This window comes from Cebus imitator, unplaced genomic scaffold, assembly GCF_001604975.1.
Source record: "Cebus imitator isolate Cc_AM_T3 unplaced genomic scaffold, Cebus_imitator-1.0 Scaffold194, whole genome shotgun sequence".
NCBI classification, from domain to species: domain Eukaryota; kingdom Metazoa; phylum Chordata; class Mammalia; order Primates; family Cebidae; genus Cebus; species Cebus imitator.
Window position 1 is genome coordinate 1,353,449 of NW_016107509.1, and position 21,815 is coordinate 1,375,263.

General features: G+C 40.5%; 1 protein-coding gene across 1 annotated transcript in view; it reads left to right on the forward strand.

Moving 5' to 3' along the window:
- Nucleotides 1–21,538, forward strand: part of RAB39A (RAB39A, member RAS oncogene family) — a 28,350-nt gene extending 6,812 nt beyond the window's left edge. The window contains exon 2 of the mRNA XM_017547055.2: nt 19,971–21,538. Coding sequence (XP_017402544.1) covers nt 19,971–20,397 — 427 coding nt within the window. The 3' untranslated portion in view covers nt 20,398–21,538. The remainder of the gene's footprint in view (nt 1–19,970) is intronic.
- Nucleotides 21,539–21,815: the final 277 nt, after the last annotated feature.

Genomic DNA, 21,815 nt, shown 5'->3' on the forward strand with positions numbered 1-21,815 from the left:
TGAGACAGAGTCTCACTCTGTCACCCAGGCTGGAGTGCAGTGGCTCAATCCTGGCTCACTGCAACCTCTGCCTACTGGATTCAAGTGATTCTCCTGCCTCAACCTCCCGAGTAGCTGGGATTACAGGTCTGTACCACCACTAATTTTTGTATTTTTAATAGAGACAGGGTTTCACCATGGTGGCCAGGCTGGTCTTGAATTCCTGACCTCAAGTGATCCGCCCATCTCAGCCTCCCCAAGTGCTAGGATTATAGGAGTGAGCCACGTCACCCAGCTGCGGCCTCATTTTCCTAGCCCTTGCTCAAAATGGAGTTGCTCTGGTTTGAATGCCTCTGACATTAGCCCTCCTCCAGCTTATTTTTATTTTTTCTTTACCCCTTTCCTCTGTCTATCCATAATTATAGCTTACTCTCATCCTCTTTTTCTCCCCCTCATTTTTATTTTAATGTGTCTCTTACTCTTCCATTTCCTTTCAGCTTATCTTCCCATTTCCCACTGGCTTATCTTCTCTTCTCCCACTGGCTCCCTCATGTGTCTGTTTTCTCTTCTGCCTCTTCAGAACATCCATATAAAGTTAATGTTTCAAAGTGGTTTAATCTGTGTACTCTGATCTTAATTTTAAAAGCAAGCAATGTCAACGTTTTAAATTTCTTCTTAAGAGTCTTTTTAAAATCTCTAAACTAAATTAGTTGTTTTTGGTTTCGTTTCTTTCTAAAAAGGCCCTCATTTGATTCTCAGCTCCCTCACTGTGTGGTTCATGGCCTTCAACAGAAAATGATTTTTTGTTCCTTCAGTAGAAAACAATTGATACCAGCCTGGCCAACATGGTGAAACATTGTCTCTAAAAATACAAAAAAAATTAGCTGGATGTGGTGGTGCACACCTGTAATCCCAGCTACTTGGGAGGCGGAGGCAGGTGAATTCCTTGAACCCAGAAGGTGGAGGTTGCAAGGTTGCAGTGAACCAAGACTGCACCACTACACTCCAGCCTGGGTGACAGAGTGAGACTTCATCTCAAAAAAGAAAATAACATGATTGGTGGGTTCATAAGTGCGCAGGGAACAGAGCAGAGATTACCATAATCACTGCAGTCTACTGTAGTTCCAAGTTATTAATAGAAAGGTAAGCTATAGTTGTATTATCAGGTAATATAATGTCTTAGTTTAAATTGTGTTATAAGTAGCAGAAATCTAGCCAAATTTATTTATTTATTTATTTATTTATTTATTTTTAGAGACAGAATTTGGCTGTGTGGCCCAGGCTGAGGTGCAGTGACATGATCATAGCTCACTGCAGCCCAAACTCTTGGGCTCGAGTGATCCTCTTACCTTAGCTTCCTGAGTAGCTAGGACTACAAGCACATGCTACAGCACCCAGCTAAACTTTAAAAAAAATTTTTAGAGACAAGGTCTCGCTATGTTGCCCAGGCTGGTCTTGAACTTCTTGCTTCACGTGATCCTCCCTCTTTGGCCTCCCAAAGTGTTCGGATTACAGGCATGAACCATTGCACCAGACCCAAATTATGTTAAGAAGCAGGGAATAAATTATAAATGATACAGATTTCATGACAGCAATAGCTCATTGAACATCCAGGTGTTTGGAAGTACAGAATTTTTTTTTTTTTTTTTTTGAGACAGGGTCTCACTCTGTTACCCAGGCTGGAGGGCAATGGTATGACCTCAGCTCACTGCAACCTCCGCCTCCCTGGTTAGACTGATTCTCCTGCCTCAGCCTCCTGAGTAGCTGGGATTAAGGTGCCTGCCACCACGCCCAGCTAGGAAGTATGGAAAATTTTAACAAGTTTGTGGATTTCCCCTCTAGTCTATTTTCATTCTCCATCTCTGTTGGCTCCCAACTCTTAGTCCCTGAGCCTCTTATTCAGCTCTTCAAAGAAAAAATATCTAATTGACTACTTAATTAGCCAGCGAATCAGCTCCCCTCCAGTCAGGTTATTGAGTTACACATACATATAATACAAATGTATTGTAACATAAATATACTGTGTAGGTATTATGGGTCAGATAATGCAAATGTATCTGTAAAGGTCCACTTTTTTGGAAAGAGAAATTCACAGACAAGGGAAATGAGCAGTCACCCCCAAAGTGTCTATTTTCTGTTGTTTGAGAGGAAAATGGTACATAAGAATGAGACACCATCATTTTTTTTTTTTTTTTTTTTTTTGAGACAGAGTTTTGATCTTGTTACCCAGGCTGGAGTGCAATGGCACGATCTCGGCTCACCGCAACGTCCGCCTCCTGGGTTCAAGCAATTCTCCTGCCTCAGCCTCCTGAGTAGCTGGGACTACAGGTGTGTGCCACCATGCCTAACTAATATTTTTTGTATTTTTACAGAGATGGGGTTTCACCATGTTGACCAGGATGGTCTCGATCTCTTGACCTTGTGATCCACCCGCCTCGGCCTCCCAGAGTGCTGGGATTATAGGCGTGAGCCACCGTGCCCGGCCGAGATACCATCATTTCTAACAAGTGCAGCAGAGTGTGAAAAGATGATCTGTGTAGCCAAACATTTTTGGGCACAGTGGCTCCTGCCTGTAATCCCAACACTTTGGGAGGCTGAAGCAAGGGGATCTCTTGAGCCTAGGAGTTCAAGACCAGTCTGGGTAACATAGTGAGACCTCGTCTGTACAAAAAATCAAAAAATTAGGCAGGCATGGTAGTGTGCCCCTGTAGTCCAGCTACTTGGGAGACTGAGGTGGGAGTATCACTTGCGCCACGAAGGTCGAGGCTGCAGTGAGCCATGACTGCGACACTGCACTCCAGCCTGGGCAACGGAGAGAGACCCTGTCTCAAAAAAAAAAAAAAGAGAGAGAGAAAAAAAGATTATTTTCAGTGTCTACTCAGAGCATTCAGAATATTTTGTGTGGTTATATAATCAGTATAGTCTAGAAGCTAGCCAGACATTTGTAAAACCTGTAATTATTTTTCTTTCTTTCCTTCTTCAATAAATTAATTGGCTTAGCATGTCTATTGCCACAACCTCAGTGTTGCATTAGTCTGTGAAGGTGATTAATACATCCTGGAGTAAACTATTGTACACCAAATGTATGAGGGCCCTGGGCCAGCCGCAAGCAAAATTGTGAAGCAGGTAAAGCTCATTCTTGGGGCATGTGGGACCTTCCTACCTTTCTTCATGTTTTTGGATAGTAAAACCTGGACTCATCCTCCCCTTTTATTCTCCCTTAATCTCAATCGAAAAGCCATTTCTTAATGTTCTTTCCCCCTGTCCCCTGACATACTGCAGCCTCTGCAGTATGGCTCAAGCAATTCTCCCACCTCAGCCTCCTGAGTAGCTGGGACCATAGGTACACAGCACCCTTTTTTTTTTTTTTTTTTGGTAGAGATGGGATCTCGCTGTGTTGCCCAGGCTGATCTCAAACACCTGAGCTCAAGCAATCCACCCACCTCCGCCCACGAAAGTGCTGGGATTGCAGGTGTGAGCCAGCAAGCCCAGCCCCATTCTTTAATGTTCTATCTTAGCTTAAGAGAGAGAAGTAGCTGGATAACCATGACACACAAAATTATTAATAGTTGAAAATAACGTAATGAGAGACCTGCCTGGAGTATCTATATTTTAAAGAGAAAGACCACCAAAAGAGGTAACAACTCATCTTGAAATATCATCTTGAAATGTTGCAGAAGTATTGATATGTGGCTGATGAGTGTTAGAATTTTCTCTCATCATGCCACAGCAGTGACTGCCTATTCTGACTCACTGGCCTCATGTTGAGCTTTTAAAACAAGGGCTAGAAAAAGTTAGAGATATGGTTTTGAGTCCATGGATCACCACAATGAAGTTGCTGTGTGAAGAAAAGTGCTTTACTCAGTCCGAGAGAGAGAAAATTTCCAGACATTGTCAGTCAATTTAGCTAGCATGCAGTGATTTTTTTTTTTTTTTTTTTTTTTTTTTTTTAAAAAAAGGGTTTTTTTTTTTTTTCCAGGTTTTTTTTAAAATCCTCACCTTGTGATCCGCCCACCTCAACCTCCCAAAGTGCTGGGATTACAGGCGTGAGCCACCACACCCGGCCGCCTGCAATGATTTGTTGATGATTTACCTTCCATAGCAATGTGACTTGAAGGTATGAAGAGGAACTTTTTGGAATTGTCCAAAAATTTTTATTTTAATATATTAAGAGCCAATTATTTGTACCTTGAGTGATTTAGAGGGAATTTGCTTTCCTCTAGCCTGCTCTGTCAAGCAGTGGAAAAGAAAGATGAGCCCCTTAAGTGATATTGAGGTACACACACACACACACACCAGGGAACACCATCAGATATAACTTAAGCAAGACTTTTTTTATTATTATTATTTATTTATTATTATTATTATTTTATTTATTTATTTTTTTTTGAGACAGAGTCTTGCTCTTGTTGCCCAGGCTGGAGTGAAATGGGGCGATCTTGGCTTACCGCAACCTTTGCCTCCCGAGTTCAAGTGATTCTCCTGCCTCAAGCTCCTGAGTAGCTGGGATTACAGGCATGCGCCACCACACCCGGCTAATGTTTGTATTTTTAGTGGATATAGGGTTTCTCCATGTTGGTCAGGTTGGTCTCAAACTCTCAACCTTAGGCCCGCCTCGTCCTCCCAAAGTGCTGTGATTATAGGCGTGAGCCACCACTCCTGGCCTATTATTATTATCTTTAATTTATTTTTTGAGATGAGTCACACTCTGTCACCTAGGTTGGAGTGCAGTGGCACAATCTCGGATCACTGCAACGCCTGTCTCCCAGTTCAAGCAGTTCTCCCACCTCAGCCTCCCAAGTAGCTGGGACTATGGACACATGCCACCACGCCTGGCTGATTTTTGTATTTTTTTTTTTTTTTTTGAGTATACTGTCTACTTTAATTCCCTATTTTGTCATAGATTTTCTACTACTTTACTTCTCAAATACAATGATTTTAAAAAGGATCAATAATCACAAGACAGCAACAGTGTCCCTGAAATTCTCCTAGAGATGCTAACTACAAAATAAAACTTATAAGTCATAATCCAATAGCTTTAAATATTTTAGTACAAGAACACTTTTCTAAATGAATTTCATGTGGATCTATTGGGGTTTCACTAGGTTGGCCTGAATGGTCTTAAACTCCTGACCTCAAGTGATCTGTCCACCTCAGCCTCCCAAAGTGCTGGGATTACAGGCCTGAGTCACCATGCCCTGCCTATTTTAATTATTTCTAAAGCAAAATTCCTACAAAGCCTATACTTTGCGATTTTAATAAATTCTGCCTCTAAATGTTAGTAACTTTTAGTCAATTCTGATAATATATGATTCAGGGAAGTTTGCTTTAAACATTACCATCTCACACACTCTACCTGGCCTATTATGTGAGTTAGGTAGATACTAAGAACTTCCTAGCTGTAAGAGAAGGCATTATGGAGAAAGATTATATGTTCTCAAATTATAGGCATTGCCTATCATTTTTCTTCACAGTAGCATTTTTCAAAGTCATATTAATAGATGTAATTTGAGAAAAGGGTTTCTTGACCAGATAGTTTTGAAACTGGGTCATTGCAGGACTTCTCAGAACTTTTAGCATACTAAGACGCATTGTGAACCCCCAAGGCAGATATGGTGTTTCCCAACCCAGAGTCCTATTACACAGTCCTGTTGCAGTACTAGTGTTCTACAAAACACATTTTAGGAACTGATACTTTAAAGAAAAAGTGTAGGCCGTTGCTTAAATTTTAGGAATATATTTGAGGACCTCTTGCAGTTTCTTCTCTCATATGATTCTCTATGTCTTGCTGATGCCCCGGGATGACTTCCTCAAGTCTCCCTTTTTAAATACTTGATTACTATATTTAAGGCTTGAGAGTCCCTAATTTTTGTCCCCTCATTCAAAATTAAAAGATTTATCTTCTTGCCTGTCTTCTAGCCACTTGTCGTATTTTTACACAGATCACATAAACTATTAGCACTTGTTTTAAGCACAAAGCCTTCCAAAGAGAATCACTAGTAAATCTGGATGAAAGAAAAAGGAGCAAATGGACAATCATAATTTTAGATTTCTTAGATATAAAAAGGCTATGGGATTAAGAAAAGCAAAATTTAATGACATTAAGATGAGGGGAATTTTTTTTTTTTTTTTTTGAGACAGAGTCTCGAGGATTCACCCAGGCTGGAGTGCTGTGGTGCGATCTCGGCTCACTGCAACCTCTGCCTCCCAGGTTCAAGTGATTCTCCTGTCTCAGCCTCCTGAGTAGATGGGATTACAGGCACCTGCCACCATGCCTGGCTAATTTTTTTGTATTTTTAGTAGAGACGGGGTTTCACTCTGTTGGCCAGCCCGGTCTTCAACTCCCGACCTCAAGATCCACCTGCCTCCCCCTCCCGAAAGCTGGGATTACAGGTGTAAGCCACGGTGCCCAGCTTTAGGGGGAAATTTAAGACTGAGATTTGGGCCAGGCGCAGTGGCTCACACCTGTAATCCCAGCACTTTTGGGAGGCTGAGGCAGAGGCTGAGGCAGGTGGATCACTTGAGGTCAGGAATTGGACACCAGCCTGGCCAACATGGTGAAACTCTATCTCTACTGAAAATATAAAAAGAAGCTGGATGTGGTGGCACACACCTGTAATCCCAGCTATTCAGGAGGCTGAGGCAAGAGAATTGCTTGAACCTGAGAGGGGGAGGTTGCAGTGAGTCAAGATCATGCCACTGTACTCCAGCCTGGGCAACAGAGAGACATTCCATCTCAAATAGATAAATAAATAAAGACTGACGTTTGATAGAACTTATGGGTAGATGCTGAAAAGATAATCAAAAGTGGAAGAGAAAGTATAATTATCGTATAGCAGAAGACTTTTGGAAGAGAGGAAAAACAGAGGTAAATTGAAAACAAAGTCCAAGAAAGTGAAGCGGCAAGGACACATGAGAAAACTACAGAGCACAACCGCACTGTGGTCACCATTTTGGCCATTTTGATAGGTAAGTAACTACAGCCATTGGACTGGGAAGGAGCAGAGAGATGATCTAAAACAACAGTCTTTTGGTTTATTTGTTTTTTGAGACGGGGTCTTGCTCTGTCACTCGGGCTGAAGTGCAACAGAGTGACCATAGCTCACCGCATCCTGAAACTCCTGGGCTAATTTTTTTTTTCTTTAGGGATGGGGTCTTGTTTTGTTGCCTATGCTGGAACTCTTGACTCCAAGCAATCCTCTTGCCTCAGTCTCCCAAAGTGCTGGGATTACAGGCATGAGCCACCAAGACCCAGCCTCATTTCTTAAATAATATAATGTCCATAGAGGCTGTTACTTATCCGAGGCCTTATAGTTTATTAATGGTTTGCACAAGAACCCAGTTCTCTGAACATTTTCAGTGCTCTTTCTGCTATGCCAGTCCTCTTGTCATGATTGAAACCAGTTTTAATGGCATGTTATATGGGTGTGTGTGTGTGTGTGTGTGTGTGTGTGTGTGTGTATGTGTGTGTGTCCAGAGGGCCAGCTATAATGTTGTATGATTTCCGTCCTGAAAAGTATTTCAGTTTGCACACAACTCAACTTCCCATCCCTGTAACCCAAGTTAATTACTGTGTCCACCCCAAATCATTACTTTACTGCTATATTCAGAAAGCGAAAAGAGAAATGACTTTAAACAATGGTAGCAATACAGATAACTGTCAGCAAACACCTGTGGCATCAGTAACAAATAACCCTCCCCTGTGCAGTACTCAGTGACTACACTGCTACACTTAGTAACAGGAATGAACTCTAACACTGAAGTGGAGAAACTTTTGTGAAATGATTAGCCTTGTTAGAAAAGGAGAGTTGTTGGCTATTTGGCAAGGCTGGGCACATACTGAATGTGATGTCCTAAAGCTTCATAAGTACTATGAAATAGCTTTCCAATCCTTAAATGCAGTCTCTCTTTTTTTTTTTTTTCTGGAGAAAATGAAATTAATCAGGACAATGATTTACTATGCATTTATTTAGCTTAACTATATACCAGGCACTAAAGATAAAATCAATAAGTTATAGTCTCACATTCAGGGTCCATACAGTCTGTGTACTGGGTAGAATCCAGGCTACACTGCTATAATAGACTACCAAGATACAGCAACTTAAATAAGGTAGAGCTTTATTTCTCTCTTATAACAGTCCAGAGGCCGGATGCGGTGGCTTATGCCTGTAATCCCAGCACTATGGGAAGCTGAGGTGGGTGGATCACTTGAGGTCAGGAGTTCGAGACCAGCCTGGCCAACATGGCAAAACCCCGTCTCTACTAAAAATAAAAAAATTAGCTGGATGTGGTGGCAGTCACCTGTAGTCCCAGCTACTCAGGAGACTGAAGCACAAGAATTGCTTGAACACAGGAGGCAGAGGTTGTAGTGAGCCAAGATCATGCCACTGCACGCCAGCCTGGGCAACAGTAAGACTCTGTCTCAAAAAAAAATAAAAATTAGTAGTCCAGAATGAGCAGTCCTGGATAATCGGGGGGCCCTGCCTCAACATCAGTTTCTAGGGTTCTCCAATCATTGCTATTTCTTAGCAAGCAGGAAGAGGAAAAAGAGGAGGCATGGGCAATTGGCTTCTTCACTTAGATGAATGTCGGACTGCACACAATCCTTCTCATACCCCATTGATCCAAACTTAGTGTCATGGCCACAACTAACTGCAAGAGACCCTGGGAAATACAGTCCCTCTATGGGTTGCTATGTGTTGGCTAAAACTCCTAGAGTTCTATTAATAGATACTGGAGGCTAGTCCGAAATCTTTCTCACAGACTTATAGCAAAGAAAGGAAATAATAAAATAATTGCATTAAGAGCTGGTAAGTACTTAAATAAGTTTCAGTGACAAAACAGAAGGAAGAATTGTCCTCTATGCCTATGGTGATGACTAGTTTCAGAGGATGTATCCCAAAGGAGGCGATGCTTGATTCTGGGACATGCTGGATATGTCAGTAGTAAGAGGATAGTAGGAAATAATAACAATAGAAAAAGAAGCTAGGCAGTCATGGTGGCTCATGCCTATAATCCCAGCACTCTGGGAGGCTGAGATTGGCAAATCATCTGAGCTCATGAATTCATGGAAACATGGCTAAAAAAAAAGAAAGAAAGAGAGAGGAAGGAAGAAAAGAAGGAAAGGAAAGAGGAAGGAAGGAAGGAAAAGAAAGAAAGAAAGAAAAGAAAAGGAAAGAAAGAAGGAAGGAAGGAAAGAAGGAAGAAAGGAAAGAAAGAGAAAGAGTGGCTTCTTGGTGAAGATAGCAGATTGAACACCTGTGTCTATTTTAGCTTGTTTTTCCTGAAACCTTACTAAAATGACAATAGTATGTTTTCAACAATAAATCCCTGAACAAGGAAAACAGGTAAGGAGTCAACAGAAACAAAATTTTGGAAGCAACAAAGGAAATGGGGAATGGTAAATGAATTAGCAGATTCAAGAAAACTGATTTCTAAGCTAATGGTTTAAAAAAAAAATCTAAAACCATTTAAAAAATGGTTTTAAAAAATATATTTTAACAATGTTTAAAAAAAAAAAAAAAAAAACTGTATACTGTTGAATCCCTCCCCAGAAAGACTTGGGAAATGGTGGCACCAGATACTTCTGGAAGTGGGAGTACTAAAATAAGGATCATTGTGTGTCAGTCTGTTTAAGAAGGATGGGATTCTGCCATTCCTTCCCCCATTCCGTATATCATACAATTTTTTCTCACACCCAACCACACTGGCAAAAATACTGGAAACTTATTCTTCAAAAATAATCAAATATAGGGTCTTAGGCTGGAAGCACCAGTGAAAAACAGGCACCCACAAGGCTAATGCATTTGTAGGCTGCTTGATGCCAAGAGCCTTTGGAACATCTGGTTCATTTTACCCAAGTAAATCAGCAAGTGTTTACTATTTTGTTGCTTTTTTAAGAGGCCTGTGCATATCCAACAAAGTTCATGATCATAACACATAAGATCTATATAATCTTGCCATTTTCAGATTTTTTTTTTTTTTTGGTCCCAGTCTGTCACTGAGGCTGAAGTGCAGTGATGCAGTCATAGTTCACTGCAGCCTTGGACTCCTGAGTTCAAGCAACCCTCCCACCTTGGACTCCCTCGGATTATAGGTGTGAGCCACTGTACCCAGCCTCTACTGTAAATAATCTTGAGCAGTCCAGGGCCTATGGAATTTTGTCCTTCATGTAACAACAGCATCTTATTTTCCATGCCTTTTAGGAAACTAGATAACTGTTTAATCTGAGATATCATTTACATTTTTTAGAACCTCAGTAATCATGTCATTTGTGTCAAATTCCAAATTCCCCAATATATCATTCATACTTGATTGCATTAATCATCTATTATGTAATTCTTTATAAATGTATGCAAACTCCAGTGCTGTCAAATAATCCCTTGTCTATATATTATTTTAGGAAAAATAATTAAAGAGAGGAAAATCAAACAGATAAAAACGTTTATATAAACAAGGCAACCATTTTCTCCCATTATTCTAAAGCAAATATGTATAAGAATGAACCTTGTGGATGAATAAAGAAAGTATGGCATATACATCCAGTGGAACATTATTCCACTGAGTAGTAGGAAATCCTGTCATACGCAACAACACGGATGAACCTCGAGGACACTGCACTAAATAAAATAAGCCAGTCAGGCCAGGTGTGGTGGCTCATGCCTGTAATCCCAGAACTTTAGGAGGCCAAGATGGGTGGATCATCTGAGGTCAGGAGTTTGAGACCAGCCTGGCCAACACGGTGAAGCCCCGACTCTACTAAAAATATGGAAATTAGCCAGCTGTGGTGGCGCATGCCTATAATCCCAGCTACTTGGGAGGCTAAGGCAGGAGGATCGCTTGAACCCAGGAGGTGGAGGTTGCAGTGAGCTGAAACCATGCCATTGCACTCCAGCCTGAGCAACAAGAGCAAAACTCCATCTCAAAAATAAAAATAAAAAAATAAGCCAGACAGAGAAGGACAAATACTATATGATTCCACCTATACATGAGGTATCTAAAATAGTCAAAACTCACAGAAGCAGAAAGTGAAATGATAGTTCTTGGGGGCTGTGGGCTGGGGAAATGGGGAGTTGCTGTTCATAGGGATAGGATTTTAGTCAGGCAGGATGAGAAATTTCTAAAGATCTACTATATACCTTGGCACTCATAGTTAACAATGCTGTACACTTCATTTTAGACTTAAAAATTGTTAAGTGGATAGATCTCTTTCTATGTGTTCTTCACTGCAGTTTTTTTAAAACTGAACTTTTTTTTTTTCTTTTTTGAGACAGAGTCTTGCTGTGTCACCCAGGCTGGAGTGCAGTGGTGCGATCTCAGCTCACTGCAACCTCCGCCTCCTGGGTTCAAGCAATTCTCCTGCCTCAGCCTCCTGAGTAGCTGAGATTACAGGCACATGCCACCATGCCCAGCTAATTTTTTTGTATTTTTAGTAGAGACAGGATTTCACTATGTTGGCCAGGCTGGTCTTGAACTCCTGACCTCGTGATCCACCCACTTCGGCCTCCCAAAGTAAAAACTGAACTTTAGTCTTGTAAAACTATGTTGAAAGTTATCAGAGATTCGTGACCTTGTTTTCCACCATTTTTTTTTTCTTACAAAGTCTATGTTGACTCTGTCGGTTAGGTCCTTGGTTGCCTGCAACAAAACCAGCTTGAGAACCTTAATCAAAAAAGAGAGTTACTAGAAGTATGCTTGAGGTGCAGAGACTTGATGGGATGCTGGAGGACCAGACTTGGAATGAATCAAAAGATTACAGGAGTCTGGGTACTAAGAACTGCAGGAAGCCAGTGTGGTCCCCATGATACTATTGCCCCTTTTCTGCCCACTCACACCCTGCCATAAGAAGCTTCAAATGGCCATTTGGCAGCTTCAGCTGCTAATTCAGTAGAAGCATCATGGGGTTTTCTAGTGAAAGCATTTCTCTCTTGAATACTAAAACCTTTATATCAGCAAAGTTCAGAGTTACAGGGATTAGATGCAACAAAAAATTTTAGTGACTCATTAAGTGTAATTGTGAGAGGCACCATCACCCTGTTTTCACCCTTTGCTTCCCATACCACAGCTTCTGTTTTGGGGGGAAAAAATACCACCTATTATCTTGTTCACTAATTTAGAGCATAGACCTCCTGAAGGATTATGCTAAAATCTTACAAGGTGTCATTTCCTGGAAATGGGCATACCTACATCTTAATAACCCATTTCACAGTTTTATAGGGCCAGACGCCTCTAGGTGATAGTGGTGTGATAGGATCAATGAATCCCATAGCCGCAGTCCATTTCCCTATCTCCACCACTGTTAAATGAATTACTTGATCTGTGGCAATGTATAGGATACCATGACTATGTATAAGGCATTCTGTAAGTTCATGGATGGTGGCACTAACACGGCCTAAATCTAGATTAAATATATTACAACGAAGACATATCTATGTCCCCTCCATGATGGTCCCCTAGAGTAAGGTACCATATTCAGGATGTCAGTATCTACTGGAAAACTGGGTAGTAAGCCGGCCAACCTAGGTAAGAGTAAGTCTATTGAGCCCAGGTACAGCCTCCATCTCTCTACCACGAGTTCAAAGTGGGATCAAAATACCGACTGATAACTGTGGGACAGGACATTTTGTTCCCTTATTAAAATTTTTTCATGGAGGGGGCTTTTGGTGGCCATTCACATAAGATACAAGTATGCACATACTCTAGACTCACCAATATACCTCTTCCTCAAACTTCCTAGTTACCAGCCCCCGATCTTGTTTTTTGCCCAACATGCCAAACCCTTCGCCTCTGCTCATGAATTGGTGTGGATTTTTACCTACATCTGTCCATCTCTTCCCCTGGAAAAAGTAAACAGTGAGAGGTAGCACTAGAAGTTCCACAAATGGAACTTTTCCACTGACCTTCAAGTTCTCTGTTGAGTGGGACTTACTGATGCTAGCATATCATTCAGAGCCATTCGTAAGGCATACTTGAATTTTTTTCCTCTTTCTTTATAGGGAAATCCAGATAAGGCCATGAGTTGAGAGGGTGCTATAGGAGTAGATGTGCTAGGTCTGTGAACCTTGTTATTCCAGGTCCATTCAGGTCCCACCCCATATTCCTTTCTGTATATGTGACCTCTCCTTGGTGATGAAGCTCTAGCCTGGTGACTCAGAACACCCAGCTCATTCATGATGGACCTTCAGATTGTATGTCACTGGATGTTCTACCGTCAGGCATTTAGTCTCTGTCAAAGCCAAGTTATAAGCCAATAATTATTTTTCAAAAGTAGAATCACATTTGACAAAGAAAGCATGCTTTTATTCCAAAATACCACTTCTGTAATTGTCCAGTGGAGGCTTCCTGGGCCTGATGGAGCATCCCAGGCTCCTAGAGTTACTTTAGGCAGTCACCATTAGATCTGATGGACCATGGGCCAAGTGGCAATGTTGCCTGCATTGTCGCTTGGACCAGCCAATGGGACTTCTCTTGCTTCTCTTGCTTTCAGCCAGCAGGCTTTTGGTTTTCCCACTTAATGGATCAGAGAAACATATTATACTGATAATGTTTCCTCCAAAATTAAAAGAGGTCCACCAAGTATTATGCATTTTCTTTTCTTGGATGGGGTATAAGATATGGTAACTTTTCTTCTTTGGAGAGCTTTCATCAACATACCCTGATTCAAGTGCTCTTTTCTCCCAAGAAACCTCACAGAGATTGCTGGCTACTATATTTTCATTGGATATATCTTTAGGATGCCTGTATTTCTGAATATATAATTTATCCACCTCCTTCCAACACTGATAATGCTCATAGCAGTTCAGTGACCTCGGTGTGAGAACATAAGACCACACTAGTAATAGACACAATGTTGGGCACCTTTCTTTTTTTGCACTGCTACTATCTCTTCCCTCAAACTTCCTCAGTCTCTCTGTTGTTTCTTCTGTTTTCAAAGAAACTATGTACGTGGCTTAGACTAAATCAACCATTCATTCACTAAGGTGCACCGAGTGCCTACTATGTGCTAGGTACTTGAAAACCAGTTATTCAACAGTGAGGGGTATTGACATGGCACCTGCATGCCTCTGACAATTAGTAAGCCAGTAGCATGGATCCAGAAAGAGGAAAGGAGGGAAAAGAATGCTATACAAGAGTTTGAACACACAGTGATTCTACCTACAGCCTAAGAAACAGACTCTTCCCAAACAGCAGCCATTTGTCTTTCTGTGGAATAATTAGTAAGAGGGGTAAATTGTGCCTCCAGTTCTCTTTTATGGGGAGAGGAGGGTTGAATGGAACTTCCATTTCTTCCTATAGTAGAAGCCTAAATGTGAGAACAAAAGGAAGAGTTTCTCCTGATATTAGCAGTATTCCTTGGCAGTGTTGAGTGTCCACTTGAGATTGGTTATAATTAATTCATAGTGACACCACCCTGCCTGGTTGAGTGATTCTCCCTAGAAACACTCAGCTGCATGATGGACTGATCCAGAGATTGAGGTTTCCTAGGTGAATATGACAGAAGGATAAGGGCTTGGAAATTGAGATATTTCCAAGAGAACGATTATAATGATGTCTCATTGAACTCAAGATACAGAAGAAGGCGAAGGTCAGAGAATATTAATGGATAGGAAGTGAGAGAATTGGTCAGTGGATTACAAATCTTGATGAAATTAAATAATCACCACAGTAAAAAAGAATAGACAGACTGGCAGGCTGTGAGGTTTTGATATTTTTAGTGGACTGTGTAAATTTCCAATTTTGGAGGTAATTAATATTTCTGATGAAAAGGAAATGGATGAGAAAGGAAGAAAGAAAGGTTTATTAGAGATGAGGAAGTCAAAGAATTTGAGAGGTGACACCAGGCAGTTCATCCAAATGGATGTTGAAATCAGTAAGCAGAATGACAGGAATTGAAACAGAAAGGAAAACAAAGCAAAGTGCTAAAATCTTTAGCACATGGAGAATGACCAAGCAGTTGGCAGATGACAGCAGATGATAGAGCCAGATGGCATAAGCCTCAAAGGAGCAGGGAATTTTTTTTTACAACAGGGGTTGGGAAAGAATAATTATCTGGAAGTTGCACTGGGGAAACGGAAGCCATCTCCTCCTGATCCTAGAGAAAGGACAACGTGAGCATGCTGCAGGGAAAGGAGTGGTCTCAGGGACCAGCAGTTTTCAATTAAGACAAGGAGAGGAGACTGCTCCTTTGGCAATGGGATGCGATTTGCTGATAGTGTAGACTTCAAAGTATGAAAGAGCCGTCAGCTTTCTTTTATAATTAAAACCAGATATTCCAGTTGGAGGGACAAGGGACTGCTAGGAGCTTATAACCCCAATCCCTCCGCTCCAGAATTCACCTTCCCCATCATCACGTCACCCTCACGCTGTATTTAGGGTTTTTGTATCTGCTTTACCATTCTTGCCAAAGAATAGTCTCACCTCTTCATTCCTTCATAACACACATGAGACCGGGTTAGAATCCATGCCATTTATTTCTCTCTTCCTTGTTTCTATTCTTTTTTTTTTTTTTTTTTTTTTTTTGTCAGGGTCTCCCTATGTTGCTCAGGTTCATTCTTCTTTTCTTCCCTTCATTTCCCTACCTCACAATTGTTTTCTTTCGCTTAAATCATCCATTCATTCAGGGAGACTTTTTTTTCTTTTTCTCTTTTTCTCTTTTCTCTTTTCTTTTTTTTCTTTTTGGTTTTTGTTTTGTTTTGTTTTGGTTTGGTTTGGGTTTTTTTGGAAACAGAGTCTCTCTCCATCACCCAGGCTGGAGTGCAGTGGCACAATCTCAGCTCACTGCAACTTCCACCTCCTGGGTTCAAGCAATTCTCCTGCCTCAACCTCCCAAGTAAGTTGGACTACAGGTGTGTGCCACCACGCCCAGCTAATTTTTGAATTTTTGGTAGAGATGGGGTTTCACTGTGTTGGCCAGTTTGATCACAAACTCCTGACCTCTGGTGATCCGCCTACCTCAGCCTCCCAAAATGCTGGGATTGCAGGTGTAAGCCACTGCACGGGCCCATTCAGGGAGACTTTCAAAGCCTAGAAGGAAATACATATAAAGTATCATACTACAAGATATTGTTGCTTAAAAAGAATTGTTATTCATCATCAATTCTTGAGTTCCTTATAGAGAGGTCTCCCTATCTAGTGCTTTTAGAATTTGTTCCCTACCTTCTCATAATTCCTTCAAGAACTTCTAGAGACCTAAGTGTCCCAACTTACGGGAGAAAGGTCAAGAGATAGATAGCCGCTCCCTCAACACCTCTGTAAGAGCTGCCTTTCAGTTGGAGTTTCCCATTTGAAGGCTTGCTTCTTCCCCCAGATGACTGATAGCAGCAGTGCCCAATTGTTTTAGGAAAAGTACTATCTCCAGGACAACTATACCTGAATCTGAAGCCCCACAGACCCACACACAGAAACTAGAAACCAGGTTACTACATAGAAATGACAGATGTTATACTGAGTCCTCTTATTCCAACTAATTATTAATAAGGGTTGTTTTATAATGTGTATTACATGTACTTTGCTATAATTTTATTCTGTAGGATGATTTGCCAACTGTATTCTAAATGTGTTTTCAAAATTAAATACAATCAGTTAATAGGGTTGCTTATTTTAAAAAGAAAATAAAAGATAAGTTTTTGAAAACATAGTATTTCCTAGCCAGGTGTGGTGGCTCATGCCTGTAATCCCAGCACTTTGGGAGGCCAAGGCTGGTGGATCACCTGAGGTCAGGAGTTCAAGACCAATCTGGCCAACATGGTGAAATTTTATCTCTACTAAAAATATAAAAATTAGCTGGGCGTGGTGGTGAGGACCTGTAATCCCAGCTACTTGGGAGACTGAGGCAGGAGAATAGCTTGAACCCAGGAGGTGGAGGTTGCAGTGAGCCAAGAGCATCCCTGTACAAGAAAGAAAGAGAGAGAGAGAGGAAGAGAGGAAGAAAGAGAGAGAGAAAGAAAGAAGGAAAGAAAGAAAGAGAAGGAAGGAAGGAATAAAGAAAAAAAGAAGCTGTTTTTTACAGTGAAGACAAAAGAAAAAGAAAGAAAGAAAACATAGTGTTTCTTACAGTGTAAAACATGTCTCTGTGTAATATATAAGCATTTCAGCCTTGAGTTTTCAGCCACAAAAGGCATTTTTTAAATATTCTAGTAGTGGTAAATTAAATGGGTAGGAGGCATAAAAGTAATGCAGACTTGGTGCTGAGTAAATTCAAGCTTTCAGTCTAAGAACACAGCCTTAATTAGATTTCTCTTAAGACACTGCACATCTGCCTAAATTCACACATATAAAGATGAGTGACAAAACAATAACAAATTAGTTATCCCTCAACGTTAAAACATAGCAATTGCATTATTCATAGCCTGCCAAAGATGGTGGGAGAGATTCTTATTGTCAATTTCTTTTCTTTTTTTTTTTTTATTTTTAGACTCTAACCATCGGGTTGGTGAAAAACTCAATTTCTGTATAATACTATAGTCCTTGACAAAAGTTTTTCAAAAATAGCCACTTGGGAATCTCTCTACTAGGAATTCTGAGGAGAAACAGGGAAGCAGGAGAAATAGAAAGAGGAGGTAAAATGCTTTCTTTGCACTCCCACAACAAAGCTATTTATGGCATCAGGTCACTGAACTGAGCTGTGATTTCAGCAATGAGAGCAAGTAGGAAAGTATGACGGTACCAAATAACCTGCTGGCCATGCACAACGATCTTGGTACCTCAGGCAGGTAGTCAGATGAGTTCACTTAAAGATCATTGACAAACTGGAAACTGAGACACATGGGATCTCTGGCTTATACAACATTTAGCACTTATCCACTCCAATAAAATTAATTAATCCAATATTGGCCAGGCATGGTGGCTCACGCCTGTAATCCCAGAACTTTGGGAGGCCAAGGTGGGTAGATCATGAGGTCAAGAGATCGAGACCATCCTGGCCAACATGGTAAAACTCTGTCTCTACTAAAAATACAAAAATTAGCCGGGCATGGTGGCATGCACCTGTTAGTCCCAGCTAGTCAGGAGGCTGAGGCAGGAGAATTGCTTGAACCCAGGAAGCAGAGGTTGCAGTGATCTGGGATCACGCCACTGCGCTCCAGCCTGGCAACAGAGTGAGAGTCCATCTCAAAAAAAAAAAAAAAAAGAAATCCAGTATAACAAACATTTTATAACATCTGTCATTTAACAGGCAATATGATTGACATAACAGCAAACCCAGTCAGCATATTGAGAAAATTAAGATAATCATAATGACAGTATGCCAGTGGTTCAAAGGAACTATGAGAAAGTACCTGGCCGGGTGCAGTGGCTCACGCCTGTAATCCCAGCACTTTGGAAGACTGAGGCGGGTGGATCATGAGGTCAGGAGTTCAAGACCAGCCTTACCAACATAGTGAAACCCCATCTCTTAAAAAAAAAAAAGTAAAATAAAATAATAAAATTTTTTAAAAAGATAGTACCTAAGAAAGAGGTGAGTGACAGGGAAGGCTGCTCAGGTGGTATGATTATTGAGCTGACTATTAAAGCAGAGATAGGAGTTTCCTAGACCAAAAAGGGGTAGAAGGCATTCCAGATAGAGAAAACAACATGTGGAGGGGCAAGAAACATGAAACAGTATAGTCTTGCCACCTTGCCTCGTGATTCAGCCAGAAAACAGATGGCACAATTGTAGGTTAACTGAAAAGAGTTTAACGAAATCTGGTTAGCATCAAGGACACTAATAAAAGATGGTGAAGCATTAAGAGATAGCAATAATGGGAAGCCATTAACCACCTGGTTGAAAGAGACGAGGACAGAGAAAGGTATTACCAGAACCTGGTGACAGCTGTAGGCATGGGAGACAGTCTACCCAACAGAAACCTTGACTAGAAGCAGAGGAATACTACCACTGCTAAGCCACAGCCCAGCAAAAGCAAAGAGAGGGATACATACTCTGACTTCTCTTTCCTTCTGTCTCCAGCTGGCACCTCCCATTGGCTGAAACCCCTGCAAGCCAGAGGGCAAGGGAGTTTGGGAAAGCTTTCTGTGAAGGACAGCTTCGTCAGCCCTAGAGAAGGATGGAGACTAGATCTGGAGAGACATTCAGAGAATCGTTAGCACACCTCAGATTCATATCCCAGATCCAGACAGTCTCCTGTTTCTTGAATAGGTATAACACAAGACTACCTGTAACTAATACTGTGACAAGTCAGCTATCTTCATCAGCTTGGGCTGGTATAACAAATTACCACAGAATCGGGGTTTAAACAACAGAAATTTAGTTATCACAATTTTGGAGATTGGAAGTGGGTGATCAGGGAGATCCTGGTGCCAGCATGGTCAGGTTCCAGTGAGGGCCCTCTTCTGGGTTGCAGACAGCCATTTTGTATTCTCACATGGTAGAAAGAGGACTAGACAGCTCTCTGGGCTATCTTTTTTTAAGGCACTGATCTCATTCACGAAGGTTCCACCCTCAGGACCTAAATTACATCCCAAAGGCCCCGCCTCCTAATACTACCACATTAGGGTTAAGATTTCAACATAAGAATTTCGGAGGGACACAGACATTCGATCCATACTACAGCCCTTGTTTCTTTTTCCTAAATTGATAGAGAGGAGTTCATTAAATTGTATGACAAATGAGATTCTTCAGATCTGGTTTGTTGTACAACCTGTACCCTTCACTCAGTCTTTCAGTATGCCTATTTTTAACTACAATGATGTAATAATCTATCAGATCTTTCAAAGCAAAAACAAATAATCATAAGACAGTATGAGATGACATAGCATGTAAGTGCTTATTTGTCTGTCTAAAAACAACTACAACTTTCCTGCTCTGTCAGTGTATGAAACTTGCATATTGGTCCCATAGAATATTTTTGTTCACTTGAGATACCTCATATTTTATTTATAAATTCTAGTTAAATCACATTAAGATATCTTCAAATGTTATTATGGTGCTAGATTGTTGGAAGGAGAAGAAAAAGAACAAGTTGTCCTTACACAACCTTTTTTCTCTTATTTTTCAGATCAATAACTCGATCTTATTACCGCAACTCAGTTGGTGGATTTTTAGTATTTGACATTACTAACCGACGATCTTTTGAACATGTGAAAGATTGGCTAGAAGAAGCAAAAATGCACGTACAGCCATTTCGGATTGTATTTCTGCTAGTGGGACATAAATGTGATTTAGCTTCACAACGTCAGGTTACAAGGGAAGAAGCTGAAAAACTGTCAGCAGACTGTGGAATGAAGTATATAGAAACCTCAGCAAAGGATGCTACAAATGTTGAAGAATCCTTCACAATCTTGACAAGAGACATATATGAACTTATTAAAAAGGGAGAAATTTGTATTCAGGATGGCTGGGAAGGGGTTAAAAGTGGTTTTGTTCCAAATACTGTGCATTCTTCCGAGGAAGCAGTAAAGCCCAGGAAAGAGTGCTTCTGCTGACTTCAAACATGCCAAAGAACAGGAACAGATTGGGTGTCATTTCAGGATAAATACCAACATTAACAGCAGAATGATGCAATAAAGCATTTAAAAAGGTTACAAACCCACACTAATACTATTTTGTAAGGTATTTGATTCAGAGCGCTATGCTTACTTGTTACACTACCAGATTGGGTATTTTGCTAAATTATCAGGCAAAGCGGACAACTTTTTCTTGAAACTGGAAAATCTACATAGTTACCTCCATTCTTACTTTGTTAGCATACGCTGACCTTAGTGTCCAGATATGTCAATATTGCTCATTTTTCTTGACAGTTTGAATGGATTTTTGTACATATATAATCAATTGAAAAGATTGTATCAGGAATTACGTTCTCTTGAGTTAATTAATATTGAATTCCAAAGTGCATTTAAATATGCACTGTTCACCTGCAGAGTAAACAATCTCAGAAGGCTTCACTAAGACGTAAATAGCAGTTCCTTGTATAAGGTACCAGGCTTTTTCCCCATTCTTTGGAAATGTTTGTCCTCCCTTAATTTTGCCTCAACACAAGAAAATAAGTTTTATGTTCATTTTTGTTTCCTAATTTATTACTCCTAAAATGCATTATGTTTTACAGACATATCTAAGGATCAAGCAAAATATTTTAAGCAAATATTTGTAAAATTTAAAACAGAGGACTGCTCACCAAATGTTTGCTTTTTTTTTTTTTTTTTTTTTTGAGACAGGGGTCTTGTTTTGTTGCCCAGGCTGGAGTGCAGTGGCGAAGTCTTGGCTCCCTGCAACCTCCGCTTCCTGGGTTCAAGTGATTCTCAGTACCTTACCTCAGACTCCTGAATAGCTGGAACTGCAGACGTGTACCACCATGCCTGGCTAATTTTAGTGTTTGTAGCAGACACAGGGTTTGTCCATGTTGCCCAGGCTGGTCTCCAACTCCTGGTCTCAAGCAATTCACCCACCTTGGCCTCCAAAGTGCTGGGATTACAGGCGTGCGCCGCCATGCCTTATCTAAATATGAACAATATACTGTAACAGCAGCAAATGTTCTGCTTTTACAGTATACTGTTCATATTTAGATAAGAAAAATAAAATTTATTTATATATTGACATTTTCAAAAAATAAATGCAATTTACCTTGAACTATTGTCAAAATTATTAATATAGGTAAACATAGAATGCTTTTAGTAAAAGCATTTTTTCTCCAAGTAAATTTCCAAATTTCCTCATTTCCAATACAAAAAGAATGCAGAAGAGATTTTTCTGGACAAGGAAGATTGGCTAGATATTTGATATATTTAGCCTTCAAATTGCATTTTACAATCTCATCAGGTACAAGTGAAGATAGAATAATCAATTAAGACGGTAAAATGACTTTTGAGTTTACTTATTTTTAACTTATTGATTAAATTCTCCTGGA